This window comes from Salvia splendens, chromosome 9, assembly GCF_004379255.2.
Source record: "Salvia splendens isolate huo1 chromosome 9, SspV2, whole genome shotgun sequence".
Taxonomy (NCBI): Eukaryota; Viridiplantae; Streptophyta; class Magnoliopsida; order Lamiales; family Lamiaceae; genus Salvia; species Salvia splendens.
In genome coordinates, this window is record NC_056040.1 from 22,814,899 (window position 1) to 22,833,998 (window position 19,100).

At 35.2% G+C, this 19,100-nt stretch overlaps 1 protein-coding gene across 1 annotated transcript; it reads right to left on the reverse strand.

Annotated features, from left to right (window-relative positions):
• Positions 1–219: 219 nt before the first annotated feature.
• Positions 220–7,642, reverse strand: LOC121747163 (SNF1-related protein kinase regulatory subunit beta-1-like). The gene is made up of 4 exons (XM_042141158.1): positions 7,314–7,642; positions 4,383–4,558; positions 4,124–4,286; positions 220–891 (listed from the first exon to the last, which is right to left on the reverse strand). The coding sequence occupies exons 1-4, from the start codon at positions 7,479–7,481 to the stop codon at positions 574–576; spliced, it is 825 nt and encodes a 274-aa protein (XP_041997092.1). The 5' UTR covers positions 7,482–7,642; the 3' UTR covers positions 220–573.
• Positions 7,643–19,100: the final 11,458 nt, after the last annotated feature.

Here is a 19,100-nt window from a genome sequence, read left to right on the forward strand (position 1 = left end):
AAACCGCCGCTGACGCACAGACGTCAAATCTCGACAGGTTGCAGGCCGCCACTGCAGATTTCCGTTTGATATGACCATAATGCCCTTTTATGGCTGAAGGGTCTTTTAGTCAGAAAAAAACATGATATAGATTATGTTTAAGGTAAGAGTTTTGTGGCGATATTTTTTTTTGTCAAGGACCTGCGGATCTGAAGTGTCACAAATGGAAACGTCATAGACTTTTTATGTAGTTCACTCTATAAAATAAAGGCAATAGTTCAAACACGAATGTCGAAGATGAGGTGTTATTCACTCCTGAAAGCAGAAATTGGTGCCTATTCTTGCCATATAACAGTTACGCTCTGCTTGAGATGGGCTCAAGAAACAATCATATGTGATTGTCGTTGCCGATGCCATTGCCATTGCACGCTGCTTCTTCTTCTAACCAAATTTTTACAGCCAAGCAAATGCTCTTAGGTTGCTAATGTACAGCAAAACAAAACATTACAAGTTGAATTACATCAATGCAGGTTAAACTTATCGAACTGAAGTTACAGCACACAGTTACGCTGCGTGATGCAAAGGTTAGAGAGATCATCCTTTTAGCGGCTTGTAGAGGACGACAGTCACATATTTGGACTGGAATCGGTGAGTCAGGCCAAGGGCAACCACAGACTGGGTTGATCGTTCTTTCTCCATGAAGAGGTGGTTCAGCACTACATGCTGTGGCCTTGAAGCACTAGCATCTTTGTTGCTTTCTGAGCTAAGAACACTCGATGACAGTTGAGGTGGAACCATCAACGGATCCTTTGCAAAGTATTCGTCTCCTGGAAAATCCTGACCGTAACTTGACTCAGGTGACAGGGGAGCCTCAAATTCTGCCACACTATCAAGGTTTTCAGGAACATAGTCCTGCAGATTCCACAAACACTTTATTGGTCAGTAAATCTTAATAAAAACTCCGCTGTGTTCAAACTCTAACTTGCAAATTTGGTATAAACCGATATTCATCTGCACAATCAATGTAACTTGTTTTCTAGGACATCATGAGATCAAATCTATGATGTAGACTTGTTCTCAGCTTCACACTCCAAAAATGCTAAAGATGAAAACATATGCTACATTTGTTGAAGGAAACGGTTTGGCTATTTAGTTGAGGAAAATAATTTTCTGACTTTTAGGCATCCTGCAACCTAGATGGGGTGAAATATGCCAAAGAAGGGGCTGAGTTCTATACTATTTATAGAAAGAGCGACTAAAAGGTTGAGTACTGTGATATACTTTTCAGATGTTAGACTATTTTTGTTAAAAACAATGAAGGTTGTCTCTCTTAGCATTTTAGCCATTCAAAAACATACATCAACAGATAAAAATGAAAACTACTAATATCCCTAACCAATGTAAACATCAGCTGTCTAATATCTAGATCATAAACCAATCATCAATACTCTCTATTGTAAAGAAAATACGTGTTATGGTGTTCAGAGGCAGAGATGCTGGTGATTGAGAGGAAAGTTTGCTTGCAAGAGTAAATCTGTAAGAAGGGGCAGGATGGGATGCTGGTAATGGAAGAAATGGTAAAGAGGAATTTGAGGAAGGCAATGCCTTAGCTTGAATAGGTATGGGAACTGTTAAAGGGTGGAACAAGGTTCGTCTTGTTTTTCTTTTCTTTTATTTCTACTCTATATTTTATTTGCATAACTCTAAATATGGAGTATCTTTTATATAAGACATGACTACTTCACTCTCCTGCTATCAGTTACTACAGGTTTCACTGACCTTTTTTTTAATTTCTGATTTGAATTTTACTCATGTCTCATAGTCAGATATTCTCAAATTCACAAATTTTAAAAACTAAGTACTCTGGGTAATATTTATTTTTGTACTACTAAAAGTATATCCATTCATGCAAAAAACAAAATCACAAATCATAATAACTCACAAAGAACATAAAGACTTTGGTAAAGGATATACACAAACTGTGACTCAGAAAAATGCTAAGTCATTACTTACACATCCTTACATATTTATAACTGCACAAATAGCTTAGGGATGTCATTGTCCTGACACATTTCAACAGCAATAATGCAAGACAACTAAGATTTAAAGTCATTTCCAGCATAATGTAAGCAAATTTCATTGAAGTAATGAATAATAATGCAGATTGTAAGATGGAGACAAACATTGAGGGGGTTTAAAAAATTGGAAAGTAATAAGGCTAAACCTTTGGGGGTTAACTATGTCATTACTTCTTAACCTACAAAACAAATCCTTTTTTCTGAACTAACACATTGTACTGCATGATGCCCAGTAGGCAACCTAGATCGATAGATTGGGCCGGAATTCAGGTGACTATAAGAATCACATGCTGATTCTGAGGAAATCTAGATCTTTTCGCTTCAATCAGCAGAAACTACAATGAGATCTCAATTTTCAATTGGTCACTAGAACATATCTCGCTAAAATTTCAACTTTGAAACAATATAGTTGGTATACCTTATCAAGTATACTGATATCCCTAGGCACTGATTGTGAGAAAGACAAACAATTATGAATTACGGCAATGACTAAAGATTAGCTACAAATCTCATATATATATTTAATCTATATACCTATTAATCCATTATACATTGTTTAAGGTTTACAAAATTTGGTTTGCCTATAATATTTTTGTTATATAGTATACTGTATCTAATTTGAGGGAATTAGTGTAATATGGCATATTATGTTTAATAATTACAATTAGAAAATGTGTATTCCTACAAAGCTGATACCTATAACACCCTTAATTTACCTGTAAAGAATTATACTACACACACTCCCTACATCTCTTAAAAATATGAAATTTTGAAGGAGCACGACTTTTAATGCACAATTGGTAGAGTAAGAGAAAGATGGAAAGAAAAAGTGATTGAAGTATTGTTGATGGAGAATGGGTCCCACCTCATTAGAGAGAATTTTTTTTCATAAATTACAAAGTTCATAAATTTTAAGGGACAGAATGGAAATGAAATAGTCACATTTTTAAGGGATGGAGGGAGTATTTTATATATTTGATACTCCCTCTTCCCACTACCAATAATCTTAGTAGTGGACGACGCATATTTTAGTGCAAAATTGGTAAATTATGAGAAAGATAGAAAGAAAAAGTGGTTGAAGTATTGTTAGTAAAGAAAGAATCTCTCATTATAGAGAGAAACTTACTGAAATATAAAGGGAGTATATTTTGTGGATGGCCCAAAATAGAAAAACAAGACTAACGGTTGCGGACGGAGGGAGTACAAGATAAAAATCCTTTGTATATAATATACTCGGAATCGTGATGATTTTTATCTATTTATATATATCATTTAAAGTCCAATACTCTTTTGTGAGTCGCACGTAACATCGTGCTAGTACATAAAAAGCCTTTCAAAGAGGGAAAAATGGGAAAATGCATCTGTCTTGCAGAAAGAAAGATTTTGCCCCTATTGTTCTCACTCTAACTTTCTCCATGCTGACCTCCATAACCTCTTAGATAATATTTTCCTCATTTTTCTCTAATTTCCCCTTCCTGCTCTTAGCTTCACTGACAACCTACCCTACAGCTGTATACTACACATCAGCTCGCATCAACTAATCTTGACAACTCCAATACCAAAGTTCTAATAGCCCATATATACGTTTCTCCAATGATTTACCTATTGGGTGACTGAGTTTAGGGAGTCTCAGTAGAGGAGGCAACACAGTGAAGAGATAGGGTATATGGTCATGGAGCTGACAAAAATGTTGTAGATAGAGGAAGAGCAGGTGATGCAGGAGGGATTCCATGGCGGTTAGGAACTTCAAGAGTAAGTCTCCCCATTTCCCTCCTCTTATAGGTAACTTTATTAATTGAGTTGACTGTTTTCATCCACTAATACATAAATTTGTTTTCATCCACTAATACATAAACCTACTAAATACATACCTATGTTAAAAATACATATTGCATGTTAATTATGTCTCGTCTTTGAATTGAAGTTGCTATTGAAAAGGCCCAGAAAGGGGAAAAAACTCCAAACCATCAAGAGTCAAACTCCTAAACCCTAAACTCCAAACCATCAAGAGTCAAATTACCATGTCTTTGATTGAGATATATGCATTGGGTTAAGCATTTACTTACGTTGACATCAAGAAGATTACAAACATGGCCGCTCTGATCTGTTTCAGTTGGAAGATCGGGGATATATCTCACTTCACCATCCACGATAAATCTGTAACGAAATATGCCTGACGGCAGCACCAAAAGAATAGAATGATCCTTGCCTGTTCTTTGGAGCATTTTCCTGCAGGTAGAATTTATAGTGTAAAAAAAAAAAGCAAACAGCTCAAGAGAATGAGTGCATATATTAAGTAAATATTGCTGGAATGAGTAGATTCACCTTGTCCTCCAGTTGTCCCATGAACCCTCCACAACCACGCTATTTCCGCCAAAACTCCAAGTTATTATAGTTGGTATACCTTGTTCAAGGGGGTGATCGACAGCTCTTTGAGCTTCATTCTGCCTCAGTGGATTGAGTGACTGGCCATCATTTCTTTGCAAAGGAATTACAGGGGCCTGCCTAGGTATAGAAAAAATCAGGTACATAACACACTATAAAATTATTAAAGATGTCTTCCTGAACAAAAAGATACAGCAGAATTTACATTTAGGTGGTGATAGTGTTAAACGCACTTGAGGAAACCACTGATTAATACATTTGGTAAAATAATGCCAATATAGACAAACACCAGACAAGGGAAAATACGTAAATAGGTCTACTGTGCTAGATCTAATAGTACAATAAAAGATACTAATAATTTTTACATGCATCAAAATGAAGAATAAGGAGACTGACAGAGTATATTTTATAAGACAGACAACAACAGAGGACCAAGACGAGTGCAAATAGGACTCAAAACTTGAAGTCTTGAATTACTCAAGAATTAGCACAATTTTGAAGTTTTTTTAAATTCCTTTCTGATAACATTGTATCCAAGTTAATAATATCGTTAGAAACTAACCTAGCTTGTGCTATGCGTCAAATTCACCTTCTTCTAACCACTAAAGTCTACACAAGCTTAGGGTACAATGATCCTATCCCATATTGTCAATTAGATTCATGTCTACTTCCTCAAGTAAATTCTTTTAAATTTTTAATCATTTTCCACCTTTGGAGATCTAAATGGAATAGGTTAAAACAAATGTACCAACAAGGTACAAAGCCCTGTCAGAATCTGAATAATGGATCTAAAATTAAGAGATACAAAATTCTGGATACCAATAAATGGTTCTGGCTTGCTATTACTAGGTATTCCTTCTCAAGTTCACAATTTTGTTCCCCATATGCAGAGCTCCTATACTCATTCCTAATTCCAATTGAAGATCATGACCAAAATTTGCCCTGTGTCCCTATTTTCCTAGCATGGATATTGAGTATTAAAATAAATTCCCTGAGAACAGACTTTAGAATAATTTTCCTCTTCTGATGCTTTATGACCCACAAAGTTAACTACCTTAATTTCCTTTCAAGTTCAACCAAAATAAAACTGAAGACTCATGTAGATATTAACACTTGAAACATCTAATAACTGATATACATAAGTGAAATAGATAATAGATAATATAAATAACAAAGGTAAATATGAACTTATACATATGAATACTGATTACTGTGCATTCATAGACAAAATAAATTTATGATTAATTAGTCATAAATCATAATTACATTAGACAATGTTATATTATGTAATTTACATTCTGCATTTGGTAGCATGCATTCATATATCTGTGCATATCAAATATTAAAACATTCTCTGCGCATACAAAACAAAATATAAATCCATAAACACTTTACTTTGCACAATAATTCAGTTAAGTACTAGTCTTCTACTGATCAGATTTGAAATCTCATGATCCCATTTTCTTCTTTTCATTCTTCCTTTATTGGAGAATTGGACTATCCTGAAACTTTATATTCTATGATTTATTATTCTCGAAGAGCCGCAAATCAAACATCTTACTATCTCAAATCCAGCACTAATCAATAAAGCGAGATATTATCGGGATTCTGATATTACAATAGATGTCACAGATGATTAGATACAAGGAATCACATCCATTCTATTACTCCACTATACACTTCCACCTTTTCCTTGTGTACTAGACCGCCACATGATAACTTTGAGAAAAAGCCTAATGGTACAGATTCAGGAAAGTGAAATATTTGTAGGACTATCTGTGGCTCAAGTTCAACACAAACCTAATGGTACCAAATGCCACAGGTCAGGGATTATTAATAAGAATGCTTATGAAAGGACTTTAAACTTTTTTCCAAGACCAATAGCAGAGGACTTGAAGAATAATAATATGATGTCACATCAGATAAGAGACTGCATAAGTTCAACAGAAACTAATCATATGCATTTATTTGGGACCACTCATTTCAAGGCTGTATATTTGTTCAGCACAACAACCGACTCCAATGAACCACAGGAATTTAAAAGGACAAGACGTGCTAGATTCACTCCAAGACCACAACCATGTGTGATGACAATAAAACACGTCCCATGCCTAGATTTATTTCTTATTCCCACATTATTTAGAGTAAGTAAAAAACATTAAAATTAGTAAAGAGAGATCGCCACATCGGCTATATACATCCACATTGTAAGGATCCAGAGAAATGCATGCTCTCCCAGCGAAACAAGGTGTCATTAAGGGAATTAGGGATTGCACACATGCACTTGTACCCTAGAAACATACACTCTTACACACGGAAACAATTGAAAAGAAAATCAAAACAAATGTTAAAGAGGCCGATCATGAGATCTCTATAGGAAATTATCTTAGCATCCACTTAATGATTGGCTTGTCTAGCTACATATGTTCAGAAAGAGCTTTTGCATTCGGATCATATGTGAGCCTCGGTTCTCGAAAAGGATAATACAGTTCACATCAATTTCAACATCCGACAGTGACAATAATTGATAAGAATTGGCTTTGATCTATTGAATTACAAAGCTAGATATATGCTATTGATATTAGTATTTCACTTGCCACAATAAGTAAATGCAGAGTTGACCTGGCTCTAATGATTTCCAAGAGCACAATAGCGACACGATAGCAATTTGCAAAACCAGATCTCCGCAAGCAACAAATTAATAAGCATAGATTACTAACATCCGTGCAACATTCTTCAGCATTAGCCAAATAACGCTTACTAAAGCTGTACAAAATTATACCGATAAATCCAGCTGCAGTTGGATAAATAGCTGAGATCGACACAGAGGCACGGATAAATAGCATCTAGAAAGAGAATGGGAGACCTAACCTGCGACGAAAACAAGAGAGGAGCGCGAGACTGATGGGGATCACGCGGCGGAGAGCTCACCATTAGATCAGAGGAAGCAACTCGGATTGTCGGCGCGTGGTTCGAACCTTCGGAGACTTCGTCGCCGCCGCCATTTTCACAGCCTTCTTTTCCATTCGCATTTCCCATGCGAGTAACGCAAGTGCATGTGGGTGAATGCGTATTCTGCAGGTGTGGAGAGAGAGAGAGATAGAGAGGGAGATAGAGCACGGCAGGTGGTGAGGTGAGGGTTTTAGAGGGATCAAAAGGGCGGTGTTGGGGCGGAGGAGAGGGAGGCGGAGGGATAAAACTGGAAATATAAGCAATGTCAACTAAGCAGGAAATTGAGAGGATAGATCTGAGTACGTGGATTAATCCTGGTCGTCAACTTTGGATAAGAACTATTGTCGCTGTGAAATCCTCGTCGTTCAATTTCTGATCGACGAGTTCGATTGACTCACTTGCGTGTCAAATCATCAATTTCCTTGTTTAATCATTATCATTATAGTTTACTAAATCGAATGACACCAAAAAATAGAAAAAATACACTCCATTCGTCCCTCTTTAAAAAGACATTTTTAAAATCCAAGATTTTAAGAAAATTGTGTACTCCTACTAAATAAGTTAAGTGGAAAAAGTGAATCAATTAAATATCAATAAAATAAATAGATAAAAATTTAAAAAAATAAGAAAGAATAAAATAAAATAAATGAAGAGTATAAAATAAAGAAATAACTCAACTATGAACACTTACAATGTGAAGGACGAGTATTATATTTGCCACGCGTAAAGCGAAGCATTCCTATTTCAACACGTAATTCCATGTAACTGTGAGTTAAATTGAGAAAAAGTTAAATAGAGATGATGTTTTTATTTTAGAAAACATGTCATTTAAATAGAACAATCTATAAAAGAAAAATGTAACTACTTTAAAGAAAAAGTAATAAATTCTACTTCATCCATCCCAACCTAAGCGAGATGTTTAATTGTCGCATGTATTTTAGAAAAATGATATACTAATAAATAGTTAAATTGAAGCAAAAGTAAAGTAAGAGATAGAATATTGTAGAAGAAAGTTTCGTTTACATTATTATCTTTTTTACTTTACTTTCTCTTCACTTTAACTATTCATTACTATTATTTTTCCAAAATATGTGAGAAAATGAAACGTCTCGCTTAGACGGGGACTAAAGGAATACTATTAAAAAATTAATTTGATTAATTTTGTGAACGTATTAAATAACAGAACTTGGACGAAGGAAATATATACGTTTTGGATATTTAAATTCATTTTAAAATGGATAAGGTTACATGCATATTAGCTTTTATTTTATTTGATACTCTCTATAACTAATTTCTTTTTAATTAAAATTTTAAAATTATGGACTTTTTATTTGTGAAAATAATTTTTAAAAAGGGACTCATTCTCAACTAATAATATTTTAATTATTTTTTTAAATTTATTCTTATTTTATTCCTTTAAAAGTTTATATCTTTAAGTGGTGAAATAGAAGATAGTTACCCACATGCTCATATGACATATCATATCCAAATTAACAAATACTCCCTTTTATAAGAGCATCAATGTAGTCATTTTACTTCAACTATTTACTCTTAATATTTTATTAAAATAATCTCTTTTACAAGGAAGTATATCAATGATGTTTTTGCAATGATTGGGATAATAAAAGTGTTGTTTCTAATATTGAAAAGTACGGACTCTACCTCCCTTTTGTAGGAGCATTTTCACGATTTATACTAAATTCAAACTCATTTTAATGTAAATGTCATATCATATAGTATTGATTTTACTTTAACTATTTATACCATTCTAAAATTAAAAAGTTCATACTTTTTCACGGACAGACTAATAAAGAAATACGTTTCTATACTTTTCAGAGATGGAGGGTGTATTATTTGTGCAGCCCAGCGGGTCAACCCCAAGCCCTCCGGGTTTACCTGCTTAACCCGTCAGCCCGAACGGATTAGCCATATTTCTAATCGAGTTGTAATTTTTCAGTCATAACCCTCTTATTTAAGTGAGTTAATCAGGCCAAGCTCATCATGTTCGGATTGAACTGACATCCCTACATATATGTACAATAACTAATCGTTAAAAGTTACACCATACTAAGAACAATGAATGCTCCGAATATTTCATTTGTGTTGCAATCGTGCAAAGTCTTAACCGATGTTGTTAAGATATCAATGTTTTGTAGTTCCACACCATCACCAAACCGCTAAAATACTTAACCGTCAAAATCTAACCCCCTCGCCTTCGATTTGGAAGTGTTTACGTCTATTTATTTGATTAAATGATAAATTGATGTTAAGTGTACATATTAAGACAAATTGTAGCTAATATATATGAGGCATTCCATCCATCCGACTAACAAAGTTGGATTAACTAATCTCGTTATTATATTGGGATTCAAGTTTTGAGATAGTCATTAAATAGTAATTTGCGGCTACAAATTACTTAATCGTCCCAATTAAGTTTATGTAATGATTATATATATCTTCTCTTATATATTCGATTTTGAAATATGTTGAACTTAGTTATGTACCTAGACATATGCAAACTAGAGTGAACTCAAGGATACCAAAAATTATACCAAATCTCACCTTTTAAAATCACATTTGTCCATTCGGAAAAGGAGAAAGAAATGTTGACCTTTATTCTTTTATGTTTATCAATACACTTCAAAAGAACTAAAAGAGGACCGACCTATCTTTAAAGGGGATGGAAGACCATCAATTAATTTGTAGATAAAATACAAGCAATTAATGAGTAACAATATGAGATGTACAGTAATTAGGAGTATAAGAGAATGCTTTGTATCTTCGCATCTCACTAGGAATTAAGTTAGATGGATTTTGACGCAATATACTCCCGTCACGTTTAGAGCATCTTCAACTATTACACTAAACTCGAGAAATGATATACTACATACCTAAGTGAGCTCTTTATGTAAACATCATTCCCGTTTAATGTATATTTAGCGTTGTTCATTTCGATTTATATATTTAGTTTGAGTCTATTACGTTAAAAACTGTTATTGAAATTTTAATTTCACAAAATTTATAAAAATCAAAGCTCGATTTGCTCATTTTCTCTATAATTTCAAATAAATTAATAAAATAACAAATCAAACTTTATTTTTTTATGAATTTTGTGAAATTAAAAATTTCAATAACAAATTTTAATTTATTAGAATCAAACTAAATATATAAATCAAAACGAACAACGCTAAACGTGCGTCAAACGAGAGTGGTGCTCACATAAGATATGTAGCATATCATTCCTCCACTAAACTCAAACCCATTTAGTGTAAATGTCACACTAATTATTGATTTTATTCTAACCATTTACACTGAATTCAAACTCAAAAGAATATTCTCCACTCACTTACTATTCATACTTTTCAAATCATACCTATATATTTTAACTAAAATACACACTAATTTCATGACCCTTTATCAATAACTTAAATTAAATTAAATAATATATTAAAAATTAATGATTCTGCAAAATTTTTAAACTAATAAACAATTATTAATATTGAAAATTATGCATGCCTAGTATTAAGAATAATAGTGTACATTTCTCAAAAAAGAATAATAGTGTACGTGTAGCAGACTAGTAGTAGATTACTATTAATTTGACTTTTTCTCAACTATGTACGTGTAGTGTTATTAATAATATTAATTTAACTAATCATTTTTAATATTATACTAATAAGGGCCAGGCCAGCCTACTAATTAATAACTAATCAAATGCTACCAGAATTAAATTAGGTTATTGATAAGTCGTATTTTAGGCCTTGGTTACTGGTCAGTATAATGTGCATAAGTGGAATATATCTGCAAAACAGTTGCTAAAGTGTGCAGGGAAAGTGTTCTAGCCAGTATGAGAATGTTAGGAGAATTCAGGTGAAAAGGGCGTCAGGATGTTGCTATCCTGACCAGTATGCATGCTAAAAAGGCTCGAGATGGAGAAGAAGGATAGCTGGGAAGATTAGCAGCAAGCAAGGGGGCAAAAGAGTCATTTCATGTTTGAAGTCTACCCTAAAAATCAAGGGAGGCCTCCCTATAAAAGGAAGCCACTTGGAGAGAGAATCATCATCAATTAGTTCATCAACTCCTACACTTAGTTAGCAATCTCTCTTCGGTAGATCAATCCTTCAGCATTATCTTTCATATTCTCGTTCCTCGCCACAGCCATGGTCACTTGAAGAGCATCAGTTCGCCGGAGTTCCATTCTCTTGTTCCAGTCAGCACGCTTCGTAGTGTTAACAGTTTCATCGCCCGGAGTGGCAAAACAATCTTTATTGCTTTCTTAGTTAATCGCACTTTATTTTCTTACGTCGGATTTGTTGCACTTTCAATACTTGCTTACTTTGAAGTCTTAGTTGTGATCCAACGTTTCTAAGATATGAAGTTGTTTTTGTGCATCGGTTCTTGTTTGCTTACTCCAGCCCAGAATGTGCCCGAGAAAGACTCTTAGAACCCGCTTTCTAGCCATATATACCCAGATATAACCCCTAGCCCCTGGAATTGTGTGTGTGCAAGGCATAAGGCAAGGAGGCAACTGGCCAGAAGGACATACAATAAAGAAACCAACTAGAGCGAAAAGAATTGAGAAGCAAGGATAAAATCGACCAGGAAGTCATTCCAGGTCCAAAAAAAAATAAGAAGGAAAGAAGAAAAATGTGAAGAAAATGGTCGAAAACACTTGACCACACAAAAATGAGAAGGAATAAGGGTGGCGAAGCCACACGACGCTACTGACCAGTTGGGCATCAACATCAGAAAAAGTCCAGCCAAGCAGAGATGACGGCCAAGAGCCTGAGCGCACACAGCTCCCCCACATCGAAATAAGATAGAGATTTTTGAACCTTAGAGCCTTAAGAACAACCACCCAAACACTACAAGCCAATAGCCCCGTTACAAGCCTTAAAGACCTTCGGTAGCCGCACGTGAGATCTAAGTCCAAAGCATTTGTGGTGCAGCGCTATGAGAGAATACAGTCCTAACATCCCCAGTGAGGAGTGAGCGACTGAGAGAATCTAGTGTTAAGCCGAGAGTGTGGGTGATCTTGACAAGCGGATGTACTGACTGGGAAGGAAGGGGGGACGGTGGAAATTCAAGGCTATCTAAGGCCGGATTGCACCTAATCCCAAGGGGAGGGATGGTTGAAAATATAGCCCAATTACTTACTGTGTTTACGGTGTTAATGTGTTTAAGTGTTTTTAGTTCTGTTTATGTGTATGTGTCCGTGCTTATGTGTTTTTCTTTGTGTCATAGTTTAGGGTCTAGGTAGGATAGAGTCGGTGAGGGGAGTAACCAACCTAGAATTCGACTTACTTCTTTTGTTTGTTCTTCACGCTTGAGGACAAGCATGTGGTAAGTGTGAGCAGTTTGATAAGTTGTATTCTAGGCCTTGGTTACTGGTCAGTATAATGTGCATAAGTGGAATATATCTGCAAAACAATTGCTAAAGTGTGCAGGGAAGTGTTCTAGCCAGTATGGGAATGTTAGGAGAATTCAGGTGAAAAGGGCGTCAGGATGTTGCTATCCTGACCAGTATGCATGCTAAAAAGGCTCGAGATGGAGAAGAAGGATAGCTGGGAAGATTAGCCGCAAGCAAGGGGCAAAAGAGTCATTTCATGATTGAAGTCTACCCTAAAAATCAAGGGAGGTCTCCCTATAAAAGGAAGCCACTTGGAGAGAGAATCATCATCAATTAGTTCATCAACTCCTACACTTAGTTATCTATCTCTCTTCAGTAGATCAATCCTTCAGCATTATCTTTCATATTCTCGTTCCTCGCCACAGCCATGGTCACTTGAAGAGCATCAGTTCGCTGGAGTTCCATTCTCTCGTTCCAGTCAGCACGCTTCGTAGTGTTAACAGTTTCATCGCCTGGAGTGGCAAAACAATCTTTATTGCTTTCTTAGTTAATCGCACTTTGTTTTCTTACGTTGGATTTGTTGCACTTTCAATACTTGCTTACTTTGAAGTCTTAGTTGTGATCCAACGTTTCTATGATATGAAGTTATTTTTGTGCATCGGTTCTTGTTTGATTTCGTTCTTTTCTGCCTAGATAGCTTAGATCTAATAGTTACGGTAATTTCCAGTGTTGAATCGCTTGTTTTCATTTCTGTAGTTAATCTCTCTGAGTTTGCAAGTCTAGATAGCTGTTAGATTTAAGATCTGAAATGGTTAAGTGTGAAAGCCTAGTTTACGTGATTTCTGTCACCTTTCATGTCACCCAGTAAGTTTAGTTGCAATGTCGGTATTTGATCTTTTGATTTGAGGTTTTAATTGTAGATCTGTGTTCATGAAGTTGTTAATCTGTGTTTCTATGGTGATAATTCTGGATTTGCTGATCTGATTTGATTCATGTTGAAGAAGATAACATCTCCATCCAACTTTGGGACCACTTTTGCTTTTTTAACCACTTTTTATTTTTGTCATTTACTTTTCAGCTGTTACTTTTCAGATCTGTAGGCCTAGTCACCTAACTACCTTTTCCCTCTGATATTCCGTTTAGCCTTTTATAGTAAACTCGTACCTTCCACATATTCCTAAACATCATGTTCCTCACTCTCACGTACACAAATGCCTGTCAAACATCTTTCACACCTCCTAGTCAGTAGAGTACCATCTTAAATTCCAGCCTAGATAAGTCTCAACCCAAAGCGTGGTAGCTAACCAAACCTCTCTAGAATATCACCACAATTCCCAAAGCGCATTCATCTCTGTGGGATTCGACCCTTACGTCCACTATACTAGTCAGTAGAAGTGGGTTGAAGAATTATTGATACCAGGTTCAGGCATAGCTGGGGTTCCATCCTGATCAGTAGGATACATCATGTGCTCGACACGACACCTGACACAAACCTGCTCTTTCAGTTATTATTTCATACTCTTCTTCTGCTTCACAACGCTGCTTCTTCCTTTTAAGTTTTTCTATCTCCGTATTTTAATTTCTTTTCCTCCCATTTTTCTATTGTGATAATATAAATTGAATTGGACTTGAATGCAATAAATCAAAATCTGAAAAGTATTTTTGGTATACTTTTAGTGTAAACCTAAAGATAAGTATTTTTTCTTAAAAAACCTATAATAAGATTGGTTTTGCATATTTTTCTACTGCATTTTAAATTTACAGTACTATTGGAGATAGTCTCACAAATTCTCACTACTACATTTATTATAGGGAAAAACACAAATATGGTCCCATAATTTTTGGGCTTGTAACGCTATATTGGTAAAAAATTCCAACTTGTTAATTACTATGATCCTATCACTACAAAAGGTCAAAAATCCAACCTGTTAATTACTAGTATGATACTATCACTACAAAAACTTACTCCATATTTTTTAAGAACAAAAATATTAAGATGCAATTATTAATATTCAAAAATATTTAAAAATAACTATAATTTAGGATGCTTTTATTTAAAAATAACTATAATTTAGGACGCAAAAAAAGTCCTAGATGAAGGGGTTGTCAGCGGAAGCATGCGTTCTAACGGATCACATATACGGATCTATTTTGCAGATTATTTAGACAAATTCTATTCGCGTAATTATCACATGTATCATGCTCATAACTTGAATTTCAAACATGTTTTAGCACAAAAAATCCCTAAAACATACTTGCTACGGAGTTAGCCAATTTACCGATTTGATTCTCCAAAGAATCGCCGATTGCTCGCGCCTTCTCCACGATGATCTTCAATACTAGACCACGGATCTTCTGACTGGTGTCCCGAACTGTATTCCGACATCAGGGTGGGTTTGATCTTATCGAAACACTAGGACTCGAATAAAGAAGACAGAACTTTCTTACGGAGGAGGAGCTGAAAAACTCACGGAGGAGAGCTGAGAAATTTTCGTCCCCTACACTGTATATGTGAGGGACCAAATTTTCATCACATAAAAATTGTATCTCTTCTGTCTCCTTTATTCTCCTATTTATAATAGTTCATATTGGGCCCAGTCAGGGATCTATGGAAGGTTTTGGATATGGGCTCCCCCAATTAGCTTTTTACTAACTAAATTGAACCCACAATTTAATACAAGCTTATATTGGAATATTACGAGCAGCCACTACAGAAGTAATCAACTTCATCTTATTTATCGTACATTGATTAAGAAATAGATATTTATTAAGACCTCGTCTTTCAGTAGATAGCATAAAGACACGTCTTGCTGTTAGATCTATTCAGTGCTCTACCACACCAACGTCATCTTATTTCAATAAGGCTTAGAAATAATCGGACTGACATTGCAACCTTTCACGATAGGTAGCCAAAGCCTATCTAGGTTGTGAAATTCTTCTTTTTCTTTTGCGAAGCATTGCATAGAACCGACTGTAGTTACCTTAAAGTGGACGACGCCCACAACCAGTCTACTAAGCAAAAGACTTAGGCTTCGTTTACTTCTTATGCATTTAAATGTTTATAAAACATCTTATAAACGCACAAACAAACACAATGTAATAATATACTGATTCTATTCGTGCGAAATGCTCGAATAATACTGAATCAGGTCAAAAGTGGATTGTAGAGTTTTTCGGTACACAAGCAAGATTCTATTCGTGCGAAGTCGCTCGAAACGTGCTTTTCAGTATACTAACCCTAACACTAAGTTGAGGATATATTATCTTAATTTTTTGGTTTTTAGGGCGGTTGTATTTATATTCCCTAATTTTGGTTAGAACATCAACAATAAGGATACTTTATGAAGTATCGGTGTTATAATTAAATACACAAATTAGCATCCTTACTATCTTTATCCTTTCCATTTTGTTGTATACTATGTTTCATTTAATATGACAATCGTATACAAGTATACAATATATATCTATCACACTCTAATATCTTATTAGTTTCTTTAAAAAACAATATTCCATTTTTAAGACTTATATGTGGCATATATAAATGATATGTTATAAACCTTACGTGTGAGCATTATGTGTAGCATCTTTCTGGTTTACACCTAATTACTAACTAGCATTATTTGTTTTCTTTTTATATACTACTCCACATTTTTATTTTAATATATCAAAAGTTTGCTAATGTAATTATTTTTATATATTGCATAAAAACAAAAGCTCAATTTGTATGTTTCTCTATACTTTCAAATAAATCAGTAAAGGAATACATTAAAATTTGGTTTTATGCAATTTTTAAATTAATAATGTTAATAAAAACTTTTAAGGTATTAAATACAAACTTATATATAAAATAAAATAAATATAACTAGTGTGGACTAAACGAGAGCCATGTTCGGTTCACATAAATTATGTATTAGTAATTTCTCTCTAGATTTAGCATCCAAATTCCTGAGGTAGTAGTAGTAGTATGTATTATTACTTATTATTACTTAGTAACATATTATAAGTTTAATCATCAAACTGCGTTTTATAAATATAATTAATATCAACTATTACTTATTATTGATTCAATCATCAAACAAATTTTTTTGGAAAATGTATATGAGATTATAATATCGTACTAGTGTATAAGCTTACTAAATACTCTCACCGTTCCTGGTTAATTGATGCATTTTTTTGGCATGGAGATTAAGAATAATGTGTTAAGTGCACGGTGAATAATAAGTAAGAAAGATGGTTATTTTTTGTCAAAAAATAAATGACTCAATTAACTTAGAATTTCTCAAAATAGTAAAATGACTCAATTAACATTGCCCGGGGAGTAAATAGAATAGGCTTCGCTTCTCCTGTTGCGAGAAGGCCAGGAAAAACCCTTGGAATTGCGGACTAGCCTTGATTTCCCGTTGTTGTGATTCGATTTGCTGTTCAGTTCGGAACGGGAGGATAGCGCACGCCTACCCACGACTTTCAAGTAAACGAAGCGAGATGCAAGGGCTCTACTGTTGTTCCCATGCGCGGATGAATGCTATTAAGGCATTCCCCGCTTTCACTTGCGCGAGATTCTCGATTTGACCACATGGATGGATTGCTATCTTCCATACGAGATAGGAGGAGAGTTCGTTAACAAGGCATAGCCTGATCTCGCTCAATCCCGGGCACCACCGTCTCCCCGGTAAACTGATTCCATTCTGCTACTAGGGTTCCAAACCTTCCCCTTAGCTCTATAAAGACCTTTTCAACTCAAAAAAAAGATACTAAGCGGAGTGTTTCACGCGTTAGCTGGGCCCCTGATCCGCGTAGACCAAGGGCGAACACTCATCGTTTACGGCATGGACTCAAAGGCTACAACCAGCAAGAGGGTAACTACTATTCTGAGACATTCGGTCCAGTTATCAAGATGGCCACGGAGGATATAAAAGACGTTGCCCTGAGACAAATCATATGAATGGTGCTAATTCCCATGTTCTTTCTAGTCTCGTTTGGTTTCGAGAGCATCCCTCTCCCCGTCCCTTACTCGTTCTTTTGGAAAGCCGTCATCCTGGAAGCGAACCATCTCACACCGAACTGTATAACCTAGATCTGAGCTACCTGGATCAGTCCAGTCGGCCGGTAGTGGAATCAGAGTACCATTGATCAGTCATTCCCTCTTAATCATATCAAAGTGATTTTATTGAATGCTATACTGGATTTTATTTATTCAGGAAAGTCCATATTAACGTAATATATACAGGAATATTAATTATATTCCTTAACAAAACTAAACCTTATTGCCACTAATTTTTTTTGGAATAATCGTTTTTCTCTTAAAGTTTGAATGCTCTATTTGTTGCAACTTACAAGATGGGTATTGTATTTAGGTTATATAATTTCATAAAAAATATGTCCTTAAATAAGAACATATAAAGATCATTTCGAATTGATCTCTCACCTGCACCGCAGAAAGTGATTAGGGCATAAAATGCTTCATTGATCATTGAGTTCATTTTATTTTTGAAAGAATGTTAATTCAGCTCATCCAATATTATAAAACATTTAATCCCTAATAAAATCATATGAACATATGTATTATTTATATTTGTTAGATCGTTATATGTTTGGCAATGATGAAAAACGCGGTTGCTACTAATATACTGAAAGTCAGAAAGAGGGAAGAAGCAATTAAACTGTAAAAGCATATAAAATAAGCCCAAATCATTAAATAAGACAGCAAGAACCAATAAACCCTAACAATATCTCATCTTTTTCCCATCAAATTGAGATGAACCTCAATTTGACCAGCCAAAGATTTGAACAGCTTTTCTGAAGTACACTATAGAAGTAAAAATTAAAAATCAGTTCCATTTCCTTAATTTGGATGCTGCCTTGAATTTTTTTTTCTTCAAACAAATCCCACTAGAAATCCCATTTTGGAAGCTCATTGAGGTCAAAATCAAAGACTGGTTTTTTAGGCTGGTCACCTTTCCCCACCTCATCTCTGGCCTGGCCAGAAATCCCAGCAAACCCTTCAGATTGTTCTATATAGCGAGATGGTCCAAATTCATCGCCATGGTGGGACTTGGCACATATCTCACAAGAAAAAGAATTTTGTGATTCGATGATAGTGATTTTATGATGAAAATCACCCCTCTTGCCATTGACCGACAAGGGATCCTCACCCATGACCGATTTACCCCTGGTAACAGATATGAGGTCATGAGGAGGAGAGATTCCCTTGTGGTCAAGTGGCTGAGGAGAGCCCTCCGGGGGTGGAGGGGGCCTCATTCCCCTCCAGCCCCGGTCGGGGTGCTTCCTCATGTGGCAGTGCAACGACTTGTGGGTGGGGAAGGGTTGGTGGCAAACCGGGCAAGGAATGAGGGTTT